The sequence below is a fragment of the Pyxicephalus adspersus genome, chromosome 2 (assembly GCF_032062135.1).
Source record: "Pyxicephalus adspersus chromosome 2, UCB_Pads_2.0, whole genome shotgun sequence".
Classification (NCBI taxonomy): Eukaryota; Metazoa; Chordata; class Amphibia; order Anura; family Pyxicephalidae; genus Pyxicephalus; species Pyxicephalus adspersus.
This window is the reverse complement of record NC_092859.1, coordinates 32,944,171-32,970,977: the sequence shown is the minus strand read 5'-3', so window position 1 is coordinate 32,970,977 and position 26,807 is coordinate 32,944,171. Positions and strand designations below refer to the sequence as shown.

Below are 26,807 nucleotides of genomic sequence, written 5' to 3'. Positions count from 1 at the left end.
TCAGTCAGTTTTTGTCTGTCCTATTAGGAATATTTTACTTTATTTTCTCTATTTAGTTTCATTATTTTCTCTCTCTTAGATACAGTAGTGTAGAAAAGCCCCTCTTGAACAGTTGTCAATTCAACATGTGTCCCCATTGGTGTTTAACTGTAAAATTGTGAATTTTTTATCAATTTCAAGCCCAGCTGAAATCTCCTCAGCAGAGACACAGACAGCAATATAAAGGGAAGATGGGTTATGGGGAGCAAATGCAGCATGACATCAGTCTGAAATGATTTTAAGGTTAATCACAATTAATTGCAGATGAACTTGAGCAGCTTTATTCTACTTTTGAATATCAATGGTATAGCATAATATAATATAGTAAGCGTAAGAAACAGTTCTGAAGTGAAAAACAAATCCCTAGCACTGACCCTAAACCTGTCAAGGGTTTTAATACTTCCTCTATCTAAAAAAAATAGAAGTTTTGGCTTTTTAAAATACTTTAAAGCTGAATGGTAAAGAACTTTTGACAATTGAACTTCCCCAGCATTGCCAAGGCTACATGCTTGTTTAGTTTAGGAGTAAAAAAAAAACATTTTATACCTGCCTTATCCTGGCAGCCAGTAAACATGAATGTATAACAAGCAGTTATGGTTGCTATTATTAGGAAGGTACAACAATCACTGATGGTGCCCTCATCCTGTACAATAAAATAGAGACAAACACTTACACGGGCAAACCCAACGGCAGCCGCACTTCTCCTCGACTTTAATGGCAGGCAGGTTATTGTCGCATATTGGTTTTGGGATCTTCATGCAGTTCACTCTGTGACTTTCCAGGTTGGTAGTGCCGTCTGGCAGACATCTGACATCAGACATCTGACAGTGTGACATTGGTCTGATAGGGTCCAACTTTCTCCAGCCTAAATGGAAAGAAGAGGCTTAATGAACTATACTGCAATCAAATGCACCTTCAAATCAAAATGTGCAGGTGAAAATTTTAAAAACCCAGCATATGTAAAGTATAGTGCTTGTTGCAAGAAAATGAGAAAAGCAGTTTCAGACGATGGGAGAAATAATGAGCCAGGCTCCAGAGTCAGGAAAATGTTCCCTTGGAATCATAAGGAACATGTTCTGCATCTACTGGGGAAGAGGGGGCACATCTATCTCCAACCCATCTATCAATTTAGCCATAGTAAGCTGAATGTAAATAGAACTAACATTAAAAAGGGTTATTTTGAAATAAAGAGCTGAGAGGCAAGGGTCCCTTTGAAACTTTGGTGGCACTGTCCCAAAGTGTTACATCCCATATTAGCAGTGTCAGTCTGGTAAATATTATCACTGCTCCCAGACATTAATAACTCATGATGGCATCAGCAATGTTCATTTACGACAATGTTTTCAGCAGATTATTACAATATACCGGAAGAATCCTGTACTAAGAGAAACAAGTTGACTAAAGTTAACAGTGGGAGCTGTGTGGTGTAATGTTTATCAAACAGCTTCCATCTTGACCTAAAACAAGTAAGCAGAACATACATATGACTTCAACTCATTTTGCTTCATGACTGTTCTGGGTCTGTCACCCATACAGTATTGTAACCAAAGACACCTAAGAAGGCAGCATTTTCAGAACGAGTCTATCTCAAAAAATCTCAAAATTTTTTAATACCTTTCTCCAATTTCCTTCCTCATCAACACAAACCTTGATACCGTCTGCAAAAAAAAAATAATAATTAGACAAATTAGATATATTTTATGAAAGACTCTCCAAGACTGAAGAAGATAGACCCTCATAGGAGAACCTGGGTGATCCACAGACCTGGAATGGATTTCTTAATAATCATTTGCTATTAGTTGGCAAATTGTTTCAATTCTGGACCAAATGTCTTTACGCTTTGCTGGATCCCCAAGGTTCTCCTATGATAGTCTATTTGCTCCATTAGTGAGGAGCTTTAATAAATAAGGCCCATTGTGTAGCTGTGTACTATGGCAGATCTCTAAACAATCAACCAGGGATAGCCACTGTTATTTCCAATTTCCCTTTCTTTATATAACTGAACTGAACTGTCGATGGAAATGATCACAAAAAATGTTTTCAACAGTAGAACTGACACATAGAACTGGCACATAATTTAAGTTCAGGTGCAGGCATCCATGAATTTGGTGTAAAACATGAAAATATGCTGTTGCAGTCATGTAGGCTTTAAACAAAATCTGTTGATCAGATACAGGCTTTGAGTTCTGACCTCACTTTAAAGGTGACTAAGGAGGTCAGCTGGGAATAAGTGCATTGGTCTTGCTGCAATGCAGGAGAAGGTCCAGTTCATGGTGGTGAAAGACAAACTTCAAAAATTCAGAATTCCCATTTACTCCAACACAGAAGAGAAAAAAATTGGTGTCCCAGCTTTTTAAGCTTGATGAGGTTCAGAAAGGATTGTTACAAGGAACCACATACATAAATGTGATAATGAAATGTGGTAAACTTTCCACCTCTGCTGACTTTTGTTGGCCTAAACCCAGCTTATATTTGGCATCTGTATACACATCACCAGACTTACCAGTGCACAGCTTTTTAATAAAGTCATTTCCCAGCAGGGGAATAGTTGGCAGGTCTTCAAAAAGTTGAAGCTTTGTGATCTTGTTGATAGCCGATGGTCCTGCTAGAATGGATAATTCATCCTCATCATAGCGGGACCCAACTCCGATTGGGAAAACAGATACTCCTTAATAAATCAGAACAAGATTTAGATCTAAGGTTTTGACACAAAAATCAGTCTAAATGATACATGCATAATCTTGATCAACTTTATCATTTCTACCTTAATTAATGGCATTTTATGACCTGCCAGCTTATATGTACATGTAAAAAACATGCAACAGTGAAATAAAAAAGATTTATTTCTGCAAATATCCTTAAGAGTATTCAAAAGAAGTGTATATAAAATACAACATTTTAAATCTGTCACTGAATCAGAGGGAAAATCCTAGACATATATTTAAGGGACCAGAGAAAGAGTTTGGTCTCTTCTTTGATACCTCTCACTGCTAGGTCTTACTATTTGGCGTTCTGTTCTGCCATGGTGCCACCCGGCAGGAGTCTGTCCCTGGCATATCTAAGGACACTTATAAGTGGTTTATTAAATGGACGAATCATTTTTTTTACCTGACTAATCATGTTGGGTGGGTAAGTAACTTATTGACATTAATTGGTACACTGTATTCAGCACCAATGGACCCAATTAAATGTCCAGCCTATAAATCATACCTTTTTTCTTAAAATTCCTGGAAGAGGTGAAGCAAAAAAACTTGCCTTTTTGATGAAATCATTGCAATTCCTTAATCTTCTGATGCCAATCAAGTCACATGGCTCAGCAAAATCAAATGGGAATGTATATGCAGTTTACTAATGCAAACTATGCATGCTAAACTGAACTAGTTTAGACTTCAAACACAGAAGCTTCTCAAGAGTTAAGCTACATACACACTTCCAATTATTATCGTTGGAAAACGAACGACGAACGTTCATGCACGATATATATGAACGATCGTATAGCACCGATCCTGCACATAAAGTTAACGACACGATCGTTCATAGATATTGTACACACAATAGATACGATCGTTTGAGCGATAGAGGAACTATGTGCACGACAGGAAAGTGAAGAATCATTTTTTGTCAAAAAGTAATAAAAAGAGATCATTTTACTGTTTGTTGTAGCCCAGCTGGCTGCATCATTAACTTGATCCTCTGATTTAACGATTTTTTGCCCAATCGATCGTTCGTCGTTCGATTGGAACGATAAAAATTGGAAGTGTGTACGCACCTTTACCCTAAGTGTTGAAAGCATGAGAAAGTCTGCTGCATTTGCCTATCTGCAAAAGCCCTTAAACTTCCCTAGGATATAGCTCCTCTACAGAGATCCTGGGATAGCATTAACAAAGGAACAACCCTCTTAAGGCCTGTCTCACTCTTCATATGGAAAAAATGTGGAGGGAGTACTGAAAATGCCCCCATGCACCAAAGATATACACAGTATGAGCAATCAATCCTCAGTTCATGTAACTGCAGGAGATATTTGGGGACATGAAACAAGCAAAGATTTGAACTGTTCCCATGCTAGCTCTAGAATAGAAAAAATAAAATTCTTCAACATGCCTCATCATACTAATTTACCCCACCCCTCATTCTTTTGGGCACCTGTGCAGCATCATACACTGTAGGGGAGCAATGTTGTCTACTGATTGCAATAAATCTAGAAGACATCCTTTACCGTAAACAGGCTGGGAACTGCAGATAAATTCTGACATTTTTACTGTATAAGGAAGAATCATTTTTTGTCAAAAAGTAATAAAAAGAGATCATTTTACTGTTTGTTGTAGCCCAGCTGGCTGCATCATTAACTTGATCCTCTGATTTGTCTGCAACAAGGATAATTGTGATCTTAGAAGAGAGAGGTCTTGCTCCGTGCACTTCCGAAATAACACTCTGGACTGCATATTGTAATGCATCTCCTACAGAAGAAAAACAATTAACAATGTTATCTAATGTGTTAATAATTAGAATTATGAGTTGGAGTAATTGATTTTCTAGCCGCTCCCCAGCTATACATTAAATACAATTCCTATCATGCCCTGAGAAGGAGGCTCTCTAAAATTATAGGAATTCCTTTTTGAAAAAGTTGTCACTGAACCTGTTGTCTTTTGGACATCAAGGTTGAATTTAAATGAATTTGATCAAGTTCATCTGAATATTTGCCAAGTATGGTTCTGGTTTGTGCACCTTAATAATGGGCTCATAGCTGATGGTTGCCGATAGAAACATCGGCTGTGAGTGCTTTGTTAAGTTATATGGTGTGCAATGCTTTATTCACTGCTTTATCTTTGATAAGTAGGAACATTGTTCGCTGTGTACCATACCTAATTTTCACAGTGTTGTTAAACTAGAAAGCAGGTATAGTTCGATTTGGCTAGCCACCCCTGACAACCACCAGCCTACATAAACTTTGCCCACTGTGTACCATAAAAACTAAATTTTTTACAAATATGAGCTTTATTCACTGCCTATATTATTAAAACTAATGTTGGACAATTGGGTTACGTTTGCTTTTGACCCAAATCTGAACGTTAATGTTACATTTCTGTTTTGTTGGCATCCCAATGGCAAGGGATGAGCTTTATCAATTCACTGCTTTCTATTTCATATATACTCGCAGGCCAGAAGACAGAGAATGTCTGTACCTATTATTTAACTACAGCGGAGCCTGTTCTGCCTGGAGTGTGCAGTGTGGCTAAACTGTGTCAATCCAAAGGATGATAGACAAAATACAAATGGTTTTAATGGTAAAACAGCCCCCATATACCATATGCTGTTGGCATAGAATTTGGCATTACAATTCCAGCAGTGTAGTAATTATTCTATTATCTACAAAAATACAACTTTAAAAAATTCTATATGACACACATACTTCATGTAGCATATTTATATGCACTAAAAAAATCATGCAGATAAAAAACATGTAAATCATTTTAATCTTGCATTTCCAGTCATTTGCCAACCAGTTAAATCTTGCTTACAGATGTTTTACACTTGGCTTCCTCTTTGCTCTCCATAAAACTGAATGAGAGTCTTTAATGACATGTTTTAAATTATTATATATCACTTTGGCTTTTGGAAACCAGCTTAATACATAATAATGCACTTTTTAAGCACTACAAGAATTTCAATATCTCAGCAGAGAATAGCTGCTGCTGTTAGTAAACTTGCCAATAGATAATGGAATACTAAGATTGGTTTCTTGCCTTAAGTATGTCCTTTGCTCTTAATTGGAGGAACTATATACTTACAATGATTATTCTGTAATAATATGTTATACGACTGTTAAAGGAAAACTTTAATAAGTCTAATTTTCAAAGGTTTATAAAATTCTATTTTATAACCTTTTTAGTTATTTGTATAAAATCTCTATTTTAGAAAAGCAATGTTATTTCAGGGTGGATCCCTGGCACTATTTTATTGAAGAACCCAGAACTGCTTGTAATATTCTATTTTGGCAAGCTGTGTTAAATTACTGATTTAGATGATATCTTTTTTCCATGGAGACAGTGCCCTTTCCTAAAGTTAATTAGATATATTTGTAGCACAACAGATGTAAGGAAGAATATTCAATGTACTTAAAGCGGACCTGTACTGTGGGAGCTGTGCACAAAGCAGACAAGCATCAGGCAAATTTTAAAAGCCTCCTTTGTGTAGGGGCAATTAGTTTGGTAGAAGCAGGGCTTTGCTTCACTATCCTAAAGCTGCACCCAGACAACTGGTAAGGGAATTTTAAAGAAGTAGCAGGGTTGATCACAAAATGGATGAAGCAGAGGTGATCCTTGTAGGTCCTAGGGTACAGCTTCCTCTCTAAAACTGGGAACAGGGACCAGCAGAGAGAAGAAGCAGTACCTGCTGATCTCACACTTCAGAACAGGCATGTATAGCCATAGGAACTGTACTGCAATTTTTCAAGAGGAACAGTGACATGTGTCCTGACCAATTGGCCCCAATATCTGGACCTTTGCAACTCTAACAGTGGCAGATCCTCTTCGATACAGCCCCCCGACACACTTCCCATCAATGATAAACCACCCTCAGTGACAGACCTCCTCATTTCGGACCCTCATTATTGACAAAACCCTCGCATGCAGACCCTGCACCAGTGATAGACATCCCCCTTTATTCACACACCTCAGTAATAGACTTCGACCCCTCAGTGCAGAACCCATCTGTGACAGACCCCCCCCCCCCCAACCACCACAAGTGACAAACCCTTGAAAAGTAAAATGCACTACAGGCATAGTTCTCAGCAATGATGCTTACCGATTTTGCTAGGTCCCCCTTCCATCTTCAGCATATTATCCACCTGCTTTATCAACCCTTCCTTGTTCTGGGGGTCTGTCCATGCAATTTCCAACTGTGGTGTCCATCCATACTGAAGAACTGCCACCTGTGTCGCTTCAGGTCCTTTCAATAAAAAAAAAAAAAAAAACACACATAATGAATGAAAGAAGCATACTCACTTAGACAGGAAGTAAAATGAACAGAGATTTAAATTATTGTAGCATTGAACTTGATTTTCACCATAGTTATGGAAAGTATACACATTTTTGCAAACTAAATGAATAAAGAATATTTAAAGCCAAGAACAAAATTATAATCTATTGTGACTTTTGATTTTTTTTAAAGTGGAGACCATATTAATTTTTCTTTTTCAGGCAAAAACAGTTTAATTAGATACAAAAAATTATGTTGATCTTGCTAGAAATGCAGTGTCCTTGTCACTTTCTGTTATCTAAAATGAAAGCACCATCTGTACCATAACTGCCCCAAGGAACAGAGATACTCAATCCATAGATACAAAGTGAGTGGGACAGGAATTTTGTTATTTTCTGGATTACGTAGTTAAAATTAAAGATGAATAAAATCTGAATAAATAGAATGAATGCACCCCCCCAAGTCTACGTTTTGGTAAGTTGCACTATATTTAGTTTTTATCTATATATTGTGAAATATAATATAAAATATAATGTGATATAACAATATATTATATTGAATATCGATGTATATTTAATATCAATATTCTAATGTATATCATTCTATAATATATTAGTATATTCTATTATAGTGATCAGTATATTACACAATATATTACCTAACTTTATTTTTAAATCTATATGTATTAATGTAAGTCTTACCTATATGTGCCTTGTAAATGAAGTTCTTAACAAAAGTTTTCATGAGTTCAAACTCTGATTGCTTGATGTTAATACTGCCGTCCAGTAAGAATATTACATCCATAAGTTTCGTACATGGCACATCTGAAAAATAAAAAAAAAAAAAATATTTGAGTACATATTCTAAAACAGCAGCGTAGCTAAACTCGATGAGTGTGTAACTATTCATGTAGCTATAAGCGTTATGTCAAGCATTATGGAAACTCTGTTACATCCACTTGTCTATATTCCCAATATAACAACTTCACTAGTAAATTGTGTTTCACTTCCTGCCTAGATTGCATAGAATTTTGTTTAGATTGGTAGATTGCAAGAGTACATGAGGAGAGTAAAGGTGGGGAAGCAGAACACATGAAGCAATGGCCCTGATTTATTACAGTTATCCAAGACTGGAAAGGATACACTTTCATCAGTGAAGCCGGGTGATCCAGCAAACCTGGAATAGATCTGATCCAGGGTTCAAAACATTTGTTAGCAAACAGCAAATGACTTTCAAGAAATCCATTCCAGGTTTGCTGGATCACCTAGCTTCACTGATTAAACTGTATCCTCTCCAGCCTTGGGGAGCTTTAATAAATCAGGCTCAATATACTCGAGCAGTCATCTGGTATGTGGCTGGAGTGGCATGAAACCCGAGGATCCTTAAGCAATGAGCAGTTTGTGCCACCCAGGTCAGTAAAAGTGACCCCTAATGATCTTTCTGGCTATATGTAGGGTCATCATTCTCTAAACTTGTGTATTGTGTAGACAAAACAACTTCTTAACAAATTAATGGCCTAACAAAAACTTTACTGTTCAATACTCAGAAGTCCTCTTACACCTAAAGTGTATCTAAACCTGGGTGTTTTTTTTTTTTGCTCCTGCTCAAAATGTTCTTAGCCTAAACAAATGCAGCCACTACATCAAATAACTGGCAAGCTGCACTAAATTATTGTTTTTTCTGTGTAAATACACTTTACGTAAACCATCTTCCACACACACATATTAATGATTTCACATCTCTACTCTAGCAATTTGACATTATTTCACAATTTCATTTGTATGATTCAAACCACTAAACCTGTCCCATGTTTAATTGCACCTTTAAATTGTCACAGAGTGGCTTCCCAACGTTTTATAACTCCCACCTGACTTTAGGACAATCAACATCTACATTCCGCAATGAATGGATTAATGTAAATGATTTGCTCAAGTGGCTAAAAAAGCTGGTATGTGTTTCTGACAAACATTACGACCAAGGAAGCAGCTTGGATGAGCAGCAAAACCTCTGAATTGAATGCGGTTAGGCACTACTAATACTTGCATTGGTTTAAAAAGTTTTGGAGGGTAAAACCATTCTTTTATAGATGTATCTCCAGTGTACATTTAGCTACTGGGCTGGAAATACACATTAAAAACCATACATACCATACAAGTAGTATGGTATGGACCAAATACCATACAAGTAGTATGGTTACATACATAGTAGTAAAGTACATTACATATACCAACAGCAAAGTTAACTTAGATGCAACAAGTAAAACAATATAGAAATTAAATATATGACTATACCTGGGATTATGGTGGGGTTGTGAGGCAGTGTTGGTGGGACAGGTTCAGGAAAAGAGTAAAGCACCTGATTGGTTATGTTATAAAGCTGGTCATATCTTTTTAGGTATATGGAGTGATCGAAGATGTTTAATTCTGGTATTGGCTGACCAATCACGATAGGAGTAACAGCTACGTCATCAGGTTTTGTTATTGTATCAGTAGGAGGGTTGGATTGTATCATGTAGACAAGACGGGGAACTTGACTGGAGCTATCGTAGCCTTTCCTAAACTTCTCATGGTTCAGGTATCTCAAGGCTTCCCCTGTATTGGTAGCGTTTCCACCTCTGTATTTGATCTCTTTGATCTTCCGAATCATGTCCTGCTTTGTTTCTCTTCCTGTGAACCTATATTCCAATGTTATTGTGTATGAGTATTGGATAATTGTAATATATATGACTTCTTTACTCATATCCATTTCACGAATTAGCTTCTCGAGGAACTCTATTGTCTGAGTAAAGTTTTCTTTTGTTATGTTGTTAGAAGTTTCAATTAGGAAGAAAAGTTCCTTACTAGGAGGTATTAATGCAGTAGTCAAAGGTACATCTGGCTGTTTGGTAGCAGAAGTAGGGCGGGTGGGAGTTTTTGTTGTAGGTTCAGGGACTAAACCACACAAATAGTCAATTATTTCATCTTTGTAGCTAGGCAAGTCTTTGACATTTGGCACAATAAATGGTTTGTTGTGAATTGATTTACTTTGAATTAATTTAACTTCTTCTAAGTTAGCATTAGGGCCTATGGCAACCGGAATGACAGTGATTTTACGCTTCATTACAGCCTTCATCAAACTGCCTATACTTTTTTGGTTTTTGCTAGCTGTCAGTAACATAACCATTTTTGGAGCATTATCCCTTGGAGCTTCTGGAAAAATATAGTAAGATGTATACTTAAGAGCCTCAAAAGTTGAAGCTGTCGAACTTCCATAGTACTTCATGTTTTTCACTTTGGCAACAATGTCGATAAGTTTTAATTTATCTTTCAAATGAAATAATTTTGGTGTGTACAGTGAATAATACTGGACCACAGACACACGAATACGTTTCTGGGAGATCCGGATTTTCTCCAGGATACTGACGATGAAGTCCTTCACTATTTCAAATTCAGCTTCTGACAGTTTTGAGGAGCCATCTACCAGAAAAACCAAATCCATGGCTTTCTCACAAGTATAAGTCCCTGGCAGCACTGTAACTCCCTTCTCCTCCTCTTCATCCTCATCTGGAGTTGTAGGCACCACCTCAGTCGGAGTGGGAATGGTTGTCATTGCCATGTGTTCTATCTTACAAGGTATACATTGTAAAGTCTGATCTTCACAATTGCTAGAGACAAATAAAAAAATAACCTCAGTGATAGGAATGAACAACACGTATAAGCAAAATTCCAAGTCATTATTTTCCTAAAATCACAGAAGTTTGGGGGAATTGCTTTGAAGGTTATGGGGAATGCACATTATAGATGTAGTTTTTTCCTCATTTTTAAAGGTTCAATGGGCTTTAATTTACTCCTGAGAATATCAGAAGCTTTTTCACATTATCCTAGAAATGCTCTTGTTCCAAAATTTGCCTTTAATTAGCCTCATTTTTTTCTGTACACTGTAAGAATACAAAATACACCAAAATACAAGGGAAACTCAAACACAAATAAGACTAAATAAGCTACCCTCAATGCATGAAAATACAGGCACATGTCGCTTGTGGCCCTCAATTTGTTCAAATCACAATATCAAGGCACATTATGCAGCTTGGAACATATATTCACTTTAATCACAAACTAAATTAATGCATGTATCTTTATTTTGATCTCTTTCAAGGCTACACATAAACAGAAGCAGTTTTTTAGTTTTAAATATCAATCTGCCACCAAACATTGATATTCTTCTAAAATACAACTTCAAATTAAAACAAGTCACTAAATATATTCTCTGTTGAGAGATCCAATTTAAAAAAAAAACTTGCACAAATTTGGTGTTGATTTACTTACCAGGTCGGTCTAGGTTGTTCACTTAACAAAATAGTTTATCAGTAGTAATTTATCACTCTGCAAAGGATTATTTAGTAAAATAACATTTTTTACTATACAGTTTGATATATCTGTATTGTTGTATCAGAAAGATTAGTCTTTTAAAATTTATATAAAAAACCTAACCTAATAATCACCTAATTTTTGGTAAAGAACCTAGCAAATAGCAACATTTCATTGGTGGATTTGCCTTGTAAACTTGGAGAAAATCAGACATGTTTATCGTACATGGGCAATTATACGTTACCATTGCTGACAGCTTTTGGGGTCATCTTGGTTTAGGAAAATTATTTTTCCATGTGGGACGTGGCGACCACCAACCACACATACTGGACAGTCTTTAGGGTCAATACATGACTCTGTTACTTCATTTAGAATTTTACCTGTGAGAAACAAAACAATGACACTGATAAAATGCTCATTCTGGTGATACAAACTACCCAAATGAGGTTATCCAAACAACCAATGCCTGTATCCACCGAACAATTCAATGTAATGTCCCAATACAAAGTTCCTTGCTGATAGCCAATGTTAGTAGGAGGGTTGTGTAAGTTGGACTATTGGACGGGTGATCAAAGATAAGCTTTCTTTTTAACGTATATTAGAAAAAAAAAAATATATATATATATTTATATTTATATATATATATATATATATATATATAAAACATACATACTATATTTACAACTTCTTTAATAAAAGTAAAACTGGGTAGGTAGGTATTATTTGTGCAATCTATAGAGTAAATACTTTCAACCATGAATGTTGCTATCTGCAGGCGAGGGGAAACTTATATTCTGTGAGGCATACATGGCAACTTTTCTCCTGCTTTTCTCCTGACACGCTGTCAGTATATAGAACAGAGGACAGTTATAGGGGTGACGCTAACAGTCAAAAGCTAAAGGTAAAGCCAAATTGTTCAAATGTGCTTTTCCTATGATTTTATCTTAACCCCTAAACTGACCCTTTCACTTATCCCTATCTTCACCTATACTCTAAATCTTATCGTAACATTTACCTTCACCCATAATTTTGCATTAATCTTTTATTCCCACACCTAATATAATAGCTAGTATTTAACCTAATTGCTAATAGCCATCCCTTATTGATTTGGTCAGAGTGGGAAAGTATATGAATCTATGCCATTTTTTTTTTTTTTTTTTTTGCTGTCTTCTGCAGGGATTTTTACTCATTCCCTGTCCCGACAGTCACAGAGTTGATGAGTAAGAAGGAGGAAGAGTAATAATTTTCCACCAACAACAATGATTTTCCACACAAGATCCAAAAAACAGTTGAAATGCTCATAAATACATAAAAGCAATTACTTGGAAAACTCTAAAGATTTATATATACCTTAAATATGTTTTTTATGAAATGTAACAAAAATTGGTAAAATATGCAAGTTATTCTTTATTGAAAATTATATTAAAAAGGGTTTATGAAAGAGTTAGATAACCCGTAAAAGCATTCCTTCTCCACCCTATAAAATGTTATTTGCAAATACTTATAGATGTTGGAATTTGTTTTTAGAAGTCGCAGCCAGCACTATTTATCCATTCTATTAAACAGCCATCTGTTCGGCTGTTACAAATTATTTCATACGGTTTCCTTCAACTGTCGCTGATAATAGGGCAGCTTGCAGGCAGCCTATTTGCATAGTGTTTTCACTGTTTGAGATCCTTATCTTAGATGTTCAACCATATGAGAACAAGCAGTGAAGTAACTAGCATGTCATTTAGGATTCAGCCTTCATTTTAGTAACACGAGGGTCTGTTTAGAATGTTAAAGAGCCAGTCCACTTAAAATTATTTTTTTTACTATGTGCAATAATGCCATACAAATAACTTTATTGTCAGACTACATGGCTAAATCTATATTTAGTGATCTTAGTGTAAAAATTAAAACATTACCAGGTGGACAGTGTGCTTGGCAGCCGTCAACACATTTTAGAGGGCAGTTCAAGGGCTCAGGGTGTTGGCAGGTTGCTGGGCAAGCCGGTGCACAACTGTTATATCGCCATTCACAAACATACTCCAGTTCTTTTTCATTCTTGTGTTCACAGCTTTGAGCTATATAGAGAGAAAAAGATACAGTTTTAAGCCTGGTATACTAAAAGTGCAAATGGATTACCACCATTCTGCAGGGTCAGTTTGAACCCTGTGCGTGCATTCATTTTTATCTTTACACACATACATTTGGTAGCAGGTTATCATAATCTTTTACATGTCTCATATTCTTTAAGATTAAGCGAATGTTTTTTGGCAGCCTTTATTTTAGGATAAAGTTAGTGTGTGGGTATCAGAAAAGTACTAAAACTAACATTTTCACTTTACTAAAATGTGTTATTACAAATTTTCCTGTGTCCTTATTGGGCATATCGCCCCCTCAATTTCTGTTTCAGTGACCTCAGGTTAAGAAAAGAGGGGCTGCAGATGTCAGCAGGACTGGAAGAAATATGTGAATGGGCCCCAGTGCTCCAATAAACAACCAACCAGCTTCCTATATCTTTCTGGAAGTTTCTGGACATCCAGTTTCTAGCAGACTCACCCTCATTCTACCACATTACAGCTCATTATAATTATCTGAAAGAAAACCTGTTATATGTCAATTGACCAAGTATTTTCAGGTATGACTAGCTTCACTTCCTTTAATATAACAGCGTTGGTGTTAAGTGAATGGCCAGCACTGACTTATAGGAGCGTGCATACAATCCTCGGCACTGTGTAAGTTCCAGCTACAACAAGCAGTCATGTCAGGGTGTAGCTAGTTAAGTCCATAAAGGTCCACCAAAATAAAATCAGTTTTAGACTGCACCTACACATTTTTTCACTCAAGACTGTTGTTACCAGTTATGATGATATTGTTGTTTGTCATATTTTTCACTGGCACTTTTTGTCTATAAGGTTTTAGGCAAAACATTCAGCAAGATAGAACCATGAATGTTGTACTTACGACACATTTGTTGTGATCTCCACTGTACAATAACTCCCTTCTGAGCACATGCATGAGCATAGGCTGCAATAGAATCACAGAAGCATGCACAATCCCCAATTGATTCACATGTGCAAGTGTCATATGTGCAAATCTCATAATATGGTGTTGGATCCACCTGCAGAAAAAAGTTGTAATATAAGTTAAAAGAAAAGTTGTTTTGATATATTATTTCTGAACTTTATATTTATTCCAGAGCCTACTCAGGTATGTGAGTTTGCATATACATACCAGTTTCTCACATGCTTGAAAGATGTCACCCATTATGATGCTGCAGGCATGTTCTACGGCTGCTTGTTTCAGAACATTGTCTTGGCAGAGTGGCATGGATACTGCAGCAGAAAACTATACAAGGAAGATAATTATTATCATGACACTTAGCACTTCCAAAGAATGTACCCCCAAACCTCCCTATTCTCATTTAGATCAGATCCCAGCATTTTTTTTAGTTTGCCTTTTTCTTTTGGAATTAGCCTGGTCTGAAAAAATCTTGCAGGGAAATAATTACATGCAGGCCTAGTTTTAGCCAACTGTGTTTCTAAGCTTTTGAGTGTTTCTATCCACTATTCTCCATCTTATAAAATAAATTAAAAATCTAACAAGAAAAATGGATAATCCAAGTAATTACAAAGGTACATTTGTACATCTGGGATAGACATTACCACCAAAATGCCTAGGGGAAGCAGAAAGTAAAAAGCTTTTAACTCTCCAACATCTGCTAAATGTGGATTATCAGTGTGGACTGACCCCTAATATTAAATTAAATGAATGGGGAAAGGGGATGAAAGCTGGCATTCATTGTTAAAGTTTGTATAATTTCTAAATAAAACAGTATTTTAAAAAAACCTACATACATTATAATATGTGTATGCCACAAATGACAATGTGAACTTTTCATAAGGTTTCAATGTGACCATTTCTACAAAAACAGCAATAACCATCATGTAGAACATTTCAAAATCATGCACCAAAAACAATGAAATATAAATGTTACTTGTATTTAAATATTTTTTTTAGTAATACTTAATTTTATTGTAAATTTTTTCTTAGCTGTAATAAAAAGTAATTTAAAATAAAAAATTGGATTCACCATTGCAGCATCAGCACAAAGAGGATTTACTTTCCAGGAATTTCCAAAGTTGCTTGGGTTAATTTCCACTTGATTATGACTGCTTACTAAATCATTGTTTTCAATTCCATCAAAGTTTCCACACAAACCACAGACTTTCTCCTGGAAGAAAAAAATGTCCACATTGGTGAAACCAACAGGAAAATTTTTCAAGAGAGTGTTAATTTATTATCAGAGCAGCATAGCAGGATTTTTTCAAACAACCATCATATTTTGTTCTTATGTTTTTCTTTTTGTGTGAAAGAATTATAGTTTTTTTCTTTTGCTTTTGCACACTGTTTTATAGACCTCTAGATGAATTGTTCCCATTAAGAAATTCAATGAAATAGAAATTGTGCTCAAATTCTGCTTCATGTTATCAGGGAAAAGCACAAAGTAGAGTTAACATAAAACACTGTTTAAATTAACACTGGCTTCTTCTCAAGTTTACAAATCTCTATCCTGATTTATTATTTTATTATTTTCTCTCTATATATAGTCAGGATAAAAATCAGCACTATATTAGGTTGAAAGGGTATAGAAAGAGATTACTATAACAAAATTACAACTTTGTTGATGGTTAAGGTTGATATTAGACTACTGTTGACTTCCACTGCTGAAACCATTAGGCGTAGATGGATACAGAAAAAATTATATTCGTATCATAGTAAAACATGCTCCACCATTATGTTCCAAATTAAACAGAAACAAGGATGGGAACAGAACAAAGGAGGACACTCTGTCAGATGACATGTCAAACTCCTGGGTAACTTGGCCACAACTTGGGTAATCGGCAGACCTGTGCAGGAGCTGAACAAAGTGCTGAATTTATTAAAATAATGTATAATGTATAATAATGTATAATAATAATGTAAAACAAGTGCACTTGCTCTATAAAGTTATAGGATGTAGTCCCATGCAGTATCTTGAGGGAATTTTGATTCACTATTAGGGTATGTAACATAACCAGTTGAAAGGAAATAAGCAAGTGCCTATGATCACTGAGACCACTGTTTGCCAATCTTGAACCTCAGTACATTCCCTGAGGGCCCTCAGTCAATGTTGTCTTTGTGGTGGTGGGGGGGGGGTCCTGAATAGTAGGTACAAATGGGAGCGATTTTCAATCATTTACAGGGAATAAACTTATTTATTTTAATAAGGCATTTAAAAAATAGGTAACTGGGTCCTTCCCATGAATACCTTAGTTCTATTTTTAGCTTCCTGGTAACACAAAGCTTGCATAGATCATCCACCAACTGGCTGCTACAAATAAACATTTAATATTTATTGAACAATTACTTCAATAAAATACCCCTTGTCAATGCTGTTGACATCTTCTCCCTAATACCTCAGACACAATGAAATTGTACAGTGTACAATCTAAAGAAATGTGCTAGCAGGCAGATGAGATTTAGTCATTGTAGAAGCTGGAAGGTATTGTACAATAAATGGCATTCTTTATGAACAGTCAATTTTTAACCATGTTCATCAGTCACCATGCTACACTTTGCATGGTACAGAACTTAGTACAGAAGTTAGTTGGGTTTGTGCCCCCTTCCCCAGTAGAAGGGTTCCCAGTGCTCCTCTATGTTGGGTGATACCTAGTGTTCATTATACATCTCTATTCACTGAGTACTGATTATTTTTTCCATGTAGCAGTGAAGGTTATCAACCACAGGCAGTGGGGAAGTAGAGGAAGGATATGATCACTCATGATCACTCAGTATTAAGGTATGTTTGTCTTTAATTATTAAAACAAGTTGTTTGGAAGAGTGGCTAGGTATATTTTTGGGGGAAACTAGAGTTGGTCTGAACCCTGACTTCACTCATGACCAAAACGGCCAGCTCCGGAGGTAATAAATCACAACTTAGGGGAATTGAATAATTGCTGTGTGCATTTCACAGGTCAATTTAAGTGCAGTATGAGATTTGTTCTTCTGTCAATCATACTCATACTTTGGCTGACATTAGTTTTAACACTTGTAAAAAAAATGGTTAGTGACACAACACATGAATTGTGACCAAGACATGACACCTATATAACAAACCGATCACACTTTAAATGATCATATGAAGCCAAACTTTGCAGTTCTAGGGTAATTTTTAATAATTGTATGTATTATATTTTGTGTTACTTGAATTTAAACATATGGACCTGTATGGGGAATAAAGTGTTTTGATTATACTTCAAAGATGAGCCATACACTACATAACAAACAGTATGTGGTTCCCTAGTTGATTAGTAGTTGCCTGTTTTCTAGTTGTCCTCTAGATTAGAGAAATTACATTTATTAATCTCATCCACAATAAAGAGAAGTTTTGTTCCAGGAGACTGTGGGCACACAAGTTCTCTAGTTTAAAAGCCCTATCTAAAGTCCTCAATAGCTCAATCTGAAATATACATACACAATATGAATACACTATCAAAACAGTGTCTCCTTTACGTCCCACCCCCTCCCTCTCTAATAGTCCAGCTGATGTTTCAGAGAGATTCTCCTTTAATGTAAATTTAATACAGCATGCTCTCTTTTTAAATAACCCACAGTACTATGAGAATTGAGTTATTTGATTTGCACCTATTGAATGGATATAAAATGTTTTACTTTTAGTTTTAAGAGAAAATAAACAAGATTTTTTTTAGGTAAACATTTTGACCTATATAAATTATCATCTGCAAGATGAGCTGAATACAGTTCAAGCCATTAATCTGCCTTCTATACTTTTGTCGATGGTTGTCACATCTGATTTAAAGTAAAAGACATTTTTAAAAATTCTATTACCCTTAAGGTTTCTTTTAAAGTGACATAAACTCGCATGCCCTTGTCCCAAGTTACGGACATTTCACTGCCAAGTATAAGGATAAAGAAGTTTCCAGATTGGAGCAAATCAAATCCAGTCTCGTCACTCAGAGGCCTTTTAATGGTGACCTGAAGAGCAAAGGTAAAATATTAAATGATTAAAATGATTAAATTATGATTAAAGTATTTCACACACAAACTATCTCCAAAATCAGGAGAAAGAAATCAACAATAAAAAAATATATGTAATATGTGATATGAGATTATTTTTAGCTAGTGAACACATATAACTGTACCCAGAAAAAGCAAAGATATGACCATTCCCCTGTGCAATATCCAACTTCTCACTATCAAGGAAACATATGTGGGTAAGCAATATGAAATGGGCCAGTTCGCCTATATATGAGTGTCATAGGGTGGTTAAAATATCAATAAAGTAAAAACATACTTTTGATATGGAATCCATTTCAGCAAACCTACCAGCATTTACCCACAATCCTTTATGTTTATGTAAACTCTATACCTGTCATTGCTAATCCTGCTGTGCATGTTCATAAGACCTGCGTATGCTAATAATTGAAGAACCTTGCACAGCAAACTGCCAAGGGACTCCTAATTGAACAACGTTGGGTTAGCATTGTCAGCATACAACCGAAAGATACAATGGTGGCAAGATCTCCAGGTAAAAAATTGTAGGGTCCATTTATAAAGTGGTAAATCTGACATTACCTAAAACATTCCCTGGTCTAGAATCGCCCAGGCCCATGTGTTACAATGGCAGTAATTCTCCGCCAAGAAATGATTCAGTAAATATCAGATTCACTACTTTATAAATAGACCCTTTTGAGTCATAAAAAATGTTAATGCTTGGGAAAACTGCATACAGCGAGGCATGATGCCAACCATACTGCAAAATATACATCAAGTTTACATACATTTTAAAATTGCTGTTTTTTTCAATGACAATATAAGTCATATGGAGAAAAGGCAAAGGAGTGTGAAAAGTCAACATATCTGTTTGTTTATCTGTATTTCTGTAATACGGACCTGTTCATCTGCCAGCTCAATTTCACCGTTTCTAAAGTAAATTGTAATTTTTTTGGAACATTTTTCTCCTGTGAAACCGCAACCCACATTGCCAACAAGGATACGAAAAGTTCCAGTTCCTCCATTGCAGTAATCCTAGAAAAAAAAGAATGTAAACTTTAGAGCATATATGTCATTATATGTCATAATAATGTTAGCTACATAGAAAACTAAATTGGTGGATTGGAGAATTAGCAGGCTTGGCTGGATATGTTTATTCTCCAAAAATTTGGAGAACTTTTTTTTTTTTTAGTGAATATAGCTAGTTATGTCCTTCAGAAATTATTAGCTCCAAGTTTCATTTACATGAGTATTAAATACATACTGCTTGATTCCCAATATATTTCACTACTTTAGCATCTGGCAAATAAGGAGAATCTTAGGTTGAGGTTTTCACATATTGGCATGTAGTATTTACCAGTGGCAGACACAATACACCTTATTCAATTAACATTCATGAACAAATTATAGATTAAAATACTTTGTTTTTCAGTCTGTTACTCAATGACAGATGAACACTTACCTGAACCATGACGTATTGACAGTCACCGGGGAAATTATATTTCATTCCATCAAAGGTCAAGTAATGGGATACTCCTATGGCTGAACATGTGCCATCACATACTTTGTTTGTGCACTGCCATTTTCTGTCTCTGCAAACACTGGAAATAATATATAAATATTATTTTAGATAAAATTAAGGAGGAAAAAACATGGCTTGTTTTGACCCTAACCTATACTACACAGGTGCTGCATTTCTCCGGAATATTTTTGGTTTGGGTGTTAAGGCTATTAAATAACTGGCAAATCAATTATTAAGATCATACGCTCTGACTTCATGTTATATTCTAGCATGTAATTTTCCAATATTATAACCAGGAGGCCTACGATGGCAGACATTGTTTTTACTATATTTCTTTCTTTAAAACCCAACCAATCATTTTCCACTGGTAGGTCTAAAGCCCCTCACACTGGAATTGATATACTACAGGAATGTAGTCTGTTCAAATAGCAAATTGCATAATCTTTTTTAGATTTCCTTCCACGTGATTAGGTATTGTTTGAACACAATAACTAAGCTATGTAAAATATACCTCGAAAAGTGGGAAAACACCATGTGTCTTACGCCATCTATGTGGCAAGAAATACATCACTATATCCAAAAATATAAGAAGCCAGCAGCTGGCTCAGCTGTCCAGGATCTCTAAAGTTTCACTTTTGGATAAACTTGCCCTTTAAGTAAAAATGACTATATTTTCTAAAACTATGCGCTACTTTCCCTTTAAATCTAGTTTTTTGTTTTTTTTTTTTGGTAGAGGGGGTTTTTACAGTAAGTAATTGAGCACATGAAAATATTATGTTCTCATTGACCTTGCATGTTATGTTGCTCTCTGTAGAATGTATGTAGAATGAATACTACAGAAAACAACAGATGTTTAGTTACCTCTGTAGAAAACTATGTATTTAAAAATAGGCCTAACTATGCAATTGCACTCTAATAACGCTCTGAATTTATGAGAATCATTTAACAAAATGCATTATCGTACCCAAAAGGCCGGTCATGAAATACAATAGGACTATAGTTGAGCAATAATGTTTTCTCTGCAATTTGGAGGTTATTTGTTCCTGATATGTTTCCAAATTAACAGCAGATTTAGGGTAAATGGGATATTATCAGAAGTGTGTTTACTGTTTATTATGGTGACTGGGGAGTCAGCTGTACACAAGAATTCAAAAAAGCAAGGCGTTTTGTACCAATCAACAATAAATTCAATTTGATCACTTTGTTCCATAACCCCTTCATGACTGGAGATTTTTTTAATGCCTGGAATTGTATATAGCAGTACACATATACTTTCACATGGCTGTGAATTGCGTAAATAGGGAGAGTTGATCTATTTTCTGTTAGGTGAATCAGAGCGTGGGTTTGCCTTCTATAGCCATTAGCGGATTAAAGGGAAATTATAGTGCTTGTACAGTTTTATTTAGACATATATTACTATGATGAGCTTAATGCGATTATAAATGTTAACGCATGTCCCTCTAAATTTTCATTTATCTCCTTGATGTCTGTCATGATGTTCTGTCTGTTTTCAGCTTATGTGTGACTGCTGCCTGGTCTTCCCGCTTGATTTTTGTGTCTGCTGCCTTACTTGACTTTCTGTTTGGTTCCTATGTCTGTCCGCTGCCTGCTCTGACGTCATGTCCTTTTCCGAATTATGTTATGTCTGCCTGCCTTGACCTCTCACCTGGATTATGACTGTTCTTTCTGTGTCCTGCCATGACTTTTCAGTTGGATCTTTATTATTTCTGTCTGCTACCAGCCCTGATTTCTCACCTTTTGTGACTTTATGGGCCTGATTTATTAAAGCTCTCCAAGGCTAGAGAAGATACAATTTCATCAGTGAACCTGGTGACCCAGCATAGCTGCAATTTATTTTTTTAAAGTAATTTGCTATTTGTTTTAAATCCTGGAGCAGAACCATTACAGGTTTGCTGGATCATCCAGGTATGGTTTTGTGTAATTCTAATATTGACATAACTCTTCAGGTACACAAACTGCTGTGATTAAATAATTGTGCTTTATAAAGGGTTGTGCAGTATGTCAGTAAAAATATATTACAAGAATTAATAATTGATAATTACACCTACCATGTATTGCAGTCAATTTCTACTGACTCTCCAGGAGCGTATTCCTTTCCTGCATGAGTACACGGACATCTGGATGGATAGATGCACTTGGAGTTATGGCGGACCTGGAAATTTAATTACTTAAATTAATTACCAATAATATTGTAAATCTTCCTGTATTTGTTAAAACTTGAAACCAAAAACAAAGAACATGCCACGTGTCAGCCATTGTTGTCTATTTTAGGTCAGAGATGTTCAGCTCTGGTCTTCAATACTTGCACATTTTCATTTTTTCACACTGTTCTAAGAATAAAGTAATATGTTTAATTTGTTATACAGCTTGTTGAAAACCCCTACTGTACATAGTAGACAATTGCATCTCTATACAACATGAACCAGCCTTTCTGGACCATAATAAAATAAAGTTCAACTCCCAGGGAATCCCTGCTGTAGTTAGTTACTAAATTAATAGCTCATAATACCTTAGTGTGGTGTGTGTGGTAAGAATGCTTCTTACATTGCTGGCCATTGGGAAGAATATCATCCTTACAGATAGCCAAAAAGATCATTGGTGTCACTTAAACCAACCTGAGAGGCACAAACTGCACATGATTATTATTAGCCATTATTTATGTAGCACCAACATATTACGCAGCACTTTACAAAATTTATTGTCATATCACTAGCTGTCCCTCAAAGAAGCTCACAATCTAATCCCTTAATAACCTCTGGAGAAACCCAGAGAAACACTGATCTAGACTCAAGATTTCAACAATGTCATTTATTGCAATGAATGATACAAAGTTTTACAAAGAATGATGGTCCAAGTTTGCAATGTTTACTTCTGCTCCTGTTATGTCACAAGAGCCATTTTCTTTTCTACTAAAAAAAAATGGTGTGTCGCTTATACAGCTGATATCCCAATGCTTTTAGAGAGTGCAAATTTGTGAATTTGTGAACTTCTACTGAGAAGTGGTAAGCTGCTATTCACTATTTAAGGAATTGTTAAAGAATTAATTTGATTTTCTTAACAGTTCACAATGACACATGAATACCTAACATAAACCAAAGGTATGATGATAAAAAAAGTGTTTTAGAAATTTTGCCCTTTCACTGAGCATTGTATTAATAATAAATATATAAATTATATGATCATTGTTTGCTTACAAAGTTCAGTACTGTTCTAGGTGTTGTCTAATAATTTCTACCTTCTCTTTATTATTAGCAAGTAGTTATATAGCAACAACATATTATGCAGCGCTGTACTGGCTGTCGCTCAAAGTGGCTCACAATCTAATGTCCCTACCATAGTCATATGTCTTTAATATAATCTAAAGTCAAAGTTGGGGGAGTGGGAGCCAATTCTGCATGTTTTTGGAATGTGGGAGGAAACCCATGCAAACTTTATGCAGATAGTGCCCTAGCCAAGATTTGAACTTGGCACCTAGTGTGCCAAAGGCCTGAGTGCTAACCACCAAGCCACCGTGCTGCCCAATTTTACCTTTTAATATTTTGAAAAGTAAGGAAAATTTATACTCATATAAATACCAGCCTAGCACACCAAGAATATGGGCTGCCATCCTTATGACTAAAGGAGTGAAAGTGTGGTCCCTCCACCCTGCCGATGCTGTTCTGCACAATACATTGTACTTCTGGCTGTATGATGCACTATGATAAATGAAGGCATTTCACTGTCAGCTTTTAACTACTTAAAGTGTTTATAGAGCATCTCACACAACTTAGATTGTTGTAAAAAAAATCCTTTAGGGTATATTCAAACCAACAATAGTTATAGTTATATCCACACCCAATAGTAAAACTCCTTTAAATGATTCAAACATTGTTACTGTTGTAAACACAAAAAACAAGGAGATGGCAGAATTTTTTTTTTTATCTCATTTTAAATGTCGTAACAAAGTACTTTTTTGGTAGTTGTCACTGCTGTTTTTGTGCAGTCTTTGATTTCTCTTCTTCTTAGAACCTTAATAAACTATTTTGAAAATTCAGAAAATCATAGCTATCATTGCAGAAATAGGATGATAGTTTCTTTAACATCACTGCCACCTAGTGGAAGAAAAGAAATTTATACCTGCCCCAAATATTGGTAAGAAATATTCTGTCTGAATATCATTTTTAAAACAAGTTTTTAACATACTTTTGTTTTTTTTTATGTGTTTTTGTATTGGCGTGCAATGTGGATGTACTTTGCATGCAAATGTATCCATCTCTTTGGAAAATTTGCTTTGCTGTAAACTTCATCTTCTAGATTTTTTTTAAAAAGTTCCACTTTAAAGTGAGCCTATGGATTGGCTTGTGGGGAATACTGAAACTTTATAGCTTTCTATGGATTACTGCATTTTCCATTTGATGAATTACATGTAAAATAGAGCAATCATAGATGGAAGTGATTTGATTGCATAGACAACACAAAAACTTTCTCTTTTTTTAGGTGACCATACAGGTTGTTATATAATAACTAGATTTGTTCTTCCTCATCCACCAAACAGCATTAAACGTGCCTTAAACGTTTGAATCTGATTGGTTCTTTACAGAAAATAATTCCTGTTTCTAGTAAGAATGGAATACTACAAAACAGAGGATGTGTTAGGCGAAAAAAGTCTTGTTCCTTACAAAGACCAATTAGAACCTTAATTCACCTAAACCATGGACTGTAAAATGAAAAAATAAGAAAGGTTGATTGCTAGCCATAGGTAACAACAAACTATTCTTACAAGTCACAACAACATATATCAAACTCCATAATATTTCACTACTAAAATAAAATCTTCCTTAACAGGGAGGCTCATGGGACTGACTGTGAACTCGGTCATTATACATCTATAACAAGTCTGCTGACCTCGGCGTGCTTCACATTACGCATCTGTAAAATGGGGGAACCGCACACAAAACCAGATGTGCTTTTGAGTTTAACCTCCATAAGACTATAAATCACTTGTCACTTGTACTGTATGTGTGCTGGATTAATTCCATCTGTCAACTGGAAGGAAAAACTTTAATTATTGTAGATTCCCCCCCATTCATGCTGTGTGATATAAAATTCCAAGCTGAAAGTATGAAAGAAAAAATGGATGCATGGGGGAGATTTTCAAAGACAGCCACAGGGACATTCACTAGCCACTTGAGATGAATTGAGGCAAATTTTGGAGCTTATTTAATTAATTCCCTGGCTAGTGAGTTGTCTGTGTAGCCTTTTGTCTCTCCTGTCCTGGTCATGCACAAGGCATTGCCTACATCTTTTATTTTCTTTCCTTCTTTGGACTCTTTGGTTCTTTGCATACTATATAGCCAAAAATATGGACACCCCTGCAAATGTTAAGTTCAGGTGTTTCTAGTGAAAGGTACAACATACAAGGGTAACTGGGTACTTCCATGTGGCAATAGTTTGGGGAAGACCCCATTCTACTACGGTATGACTGTGTCCATGCACAAAAAGACATTTCCTTAAAGATGTTTGTTATAGAGGAACTCAGCCAGGTTACACATATTCCTAACCTCATAACTACTGAATACTTTTAGGATGAATATGTATGGCTATGTCTTCTCAGCAGTATCAATACCTGGCCTCAAATAAAAGATAACATTTTCATAAACACATTTAAAATCATATGAAAAAACCTTTCCAGGACAATGAAGAATTTTACAACTGCAAAGCATGCAGATGTTACACAGTAATAATGGCTATGATTTTAAAATGGAATGTCTAAAGATCTGATATAGATTGGATGAGAAAATGTCTTCAAATTTGGATAATACATTTAAATGAACAGAATATTTCACAAGGCTCTTACCATTCCTTCAGGGCACAAGCAGCCGGAAATACAGAAGGAGCTCAGGCATTCAAATTCATAGTTTTGGCACGTTTTGGTGCATTCAGTTCCCTTTATGGTGGGATCATCTGGTGAGCATACCACTTTCCTCATCGGAGGTCGGCACATCAAACTTCTTTTTACTATAATGTACAAAGTACATAATGTAGGTCTTTATTAGAAATGAAAAAAGCAATGTCATCTTACCCAAATTTAGATAAAATAGTCCTAAAATATCAGCATGCAGAATGTAAGGCAAAAGAAAAAGCGTGGCATGGCTAAAGTAAGTGAGCCTCTTGTCAGTGTTAACATGGCAACCTGGCAACATTTTTAGCTGATCAGCCTCCTGCTTCTCCTTTGACTGTCCAATCACAGTCTGGAGGAAGGACAAGACATGTTAGTGCTACTTGCAAAAAATGCAATTCTATCCAGACAGGATGGTGCTATTTGAGTACTGGAAAAACTGAAGTACAAATCCTTGTACATCTTCCTTACACATATTTCATCTATATAGTTAGCTATTTGTTCATGTTTAAAATTAGAAAGGTTCACATTAATCTTAATATATATATAACTTTCTAGTAGTGCTTTATCATTCGGACCACACACTTGTTAACCATGCACATAGAACATGCGATATAGCACGTTGTTTTATTTCTGCATTCTTGGATAGCAGTAAAGACTTCCATGGGGACTGCATGTCATGAGGAGGTTCTGTCAGTCAGCACACACAGTAATAAAATGAAGCTGTAGAATTCTAGAACATTATGAACTAGTGAACACAGCCATACACCCTGCATGTTCTGCTCTTTAGTGGTGTACCATGACAATTCAAAAACAATTCCTAGTGCACTAGTAAAACTTATGAAATCATTACAGTCAGAGATGGATTTCAACTCTATGTCCCCTTTGCCCATTTTTACAGCTGATGACCTAGCCATCATTTATGGCCATAAATCATTTTTTTTTTCAGATGTATTAATGACCCGGATTTAAAAAAGAAGAC

General features: G+C 35.7%; 1 protein-coding gene across 1 annotated transcript in view; it reads right to left on the bottom strand.

Annotated features, from left to right (window-relative positions):
* Window positions 1-26,807, bottom strand: part of VWF (von Willebrand factor) — a 99,997-nt gene that overhangs the window by 39,701 nt on the left and 33,489 nt on the right. Inside the window, 18 exon segments of the mRNA XM_072400328.1 lie at window positions 713-863; window positions 866-904; window positions 1,654-1,697; window positions 2,543-2,707; window positions 4,353-4,496; window positions 6,844-6,987; window positions 7,719-7,841; window positions 9,309-10,660; window positions 11,608-11,743; window positions 13,271-13,429; window positions 14,313-14,469; window positions 14,583-14,696; window positions 15,442-15,582; window positions 18,240-18,386; window positions 19,305-19,439; window positions 19,867-20,005; window positions 21,996-22,099; window positions 25,784-25,944. Of these exon segments, the coding sequence (XP_072256429.1) occupies window positions 713-863; window positions 866-904; window positions 1,654-1,697; window positions 2,543-2,707; window positions 4,353-4,496; window positions 6,844-6,987; window positions 7,719-7,841; window positions 9,309-10,660; window positions 11,608-11,743; window positions 13,271-13,429; window positions 14,313-14,469; window positions 14,583-14,696; window positions 15,442-15,582; window positions 18,240-18,386; window positions 19,305-19,439; window positions 19,867-20,005; window positions 21,996-22,099; window positions 25,784-25,944 (3,555 nt within the window).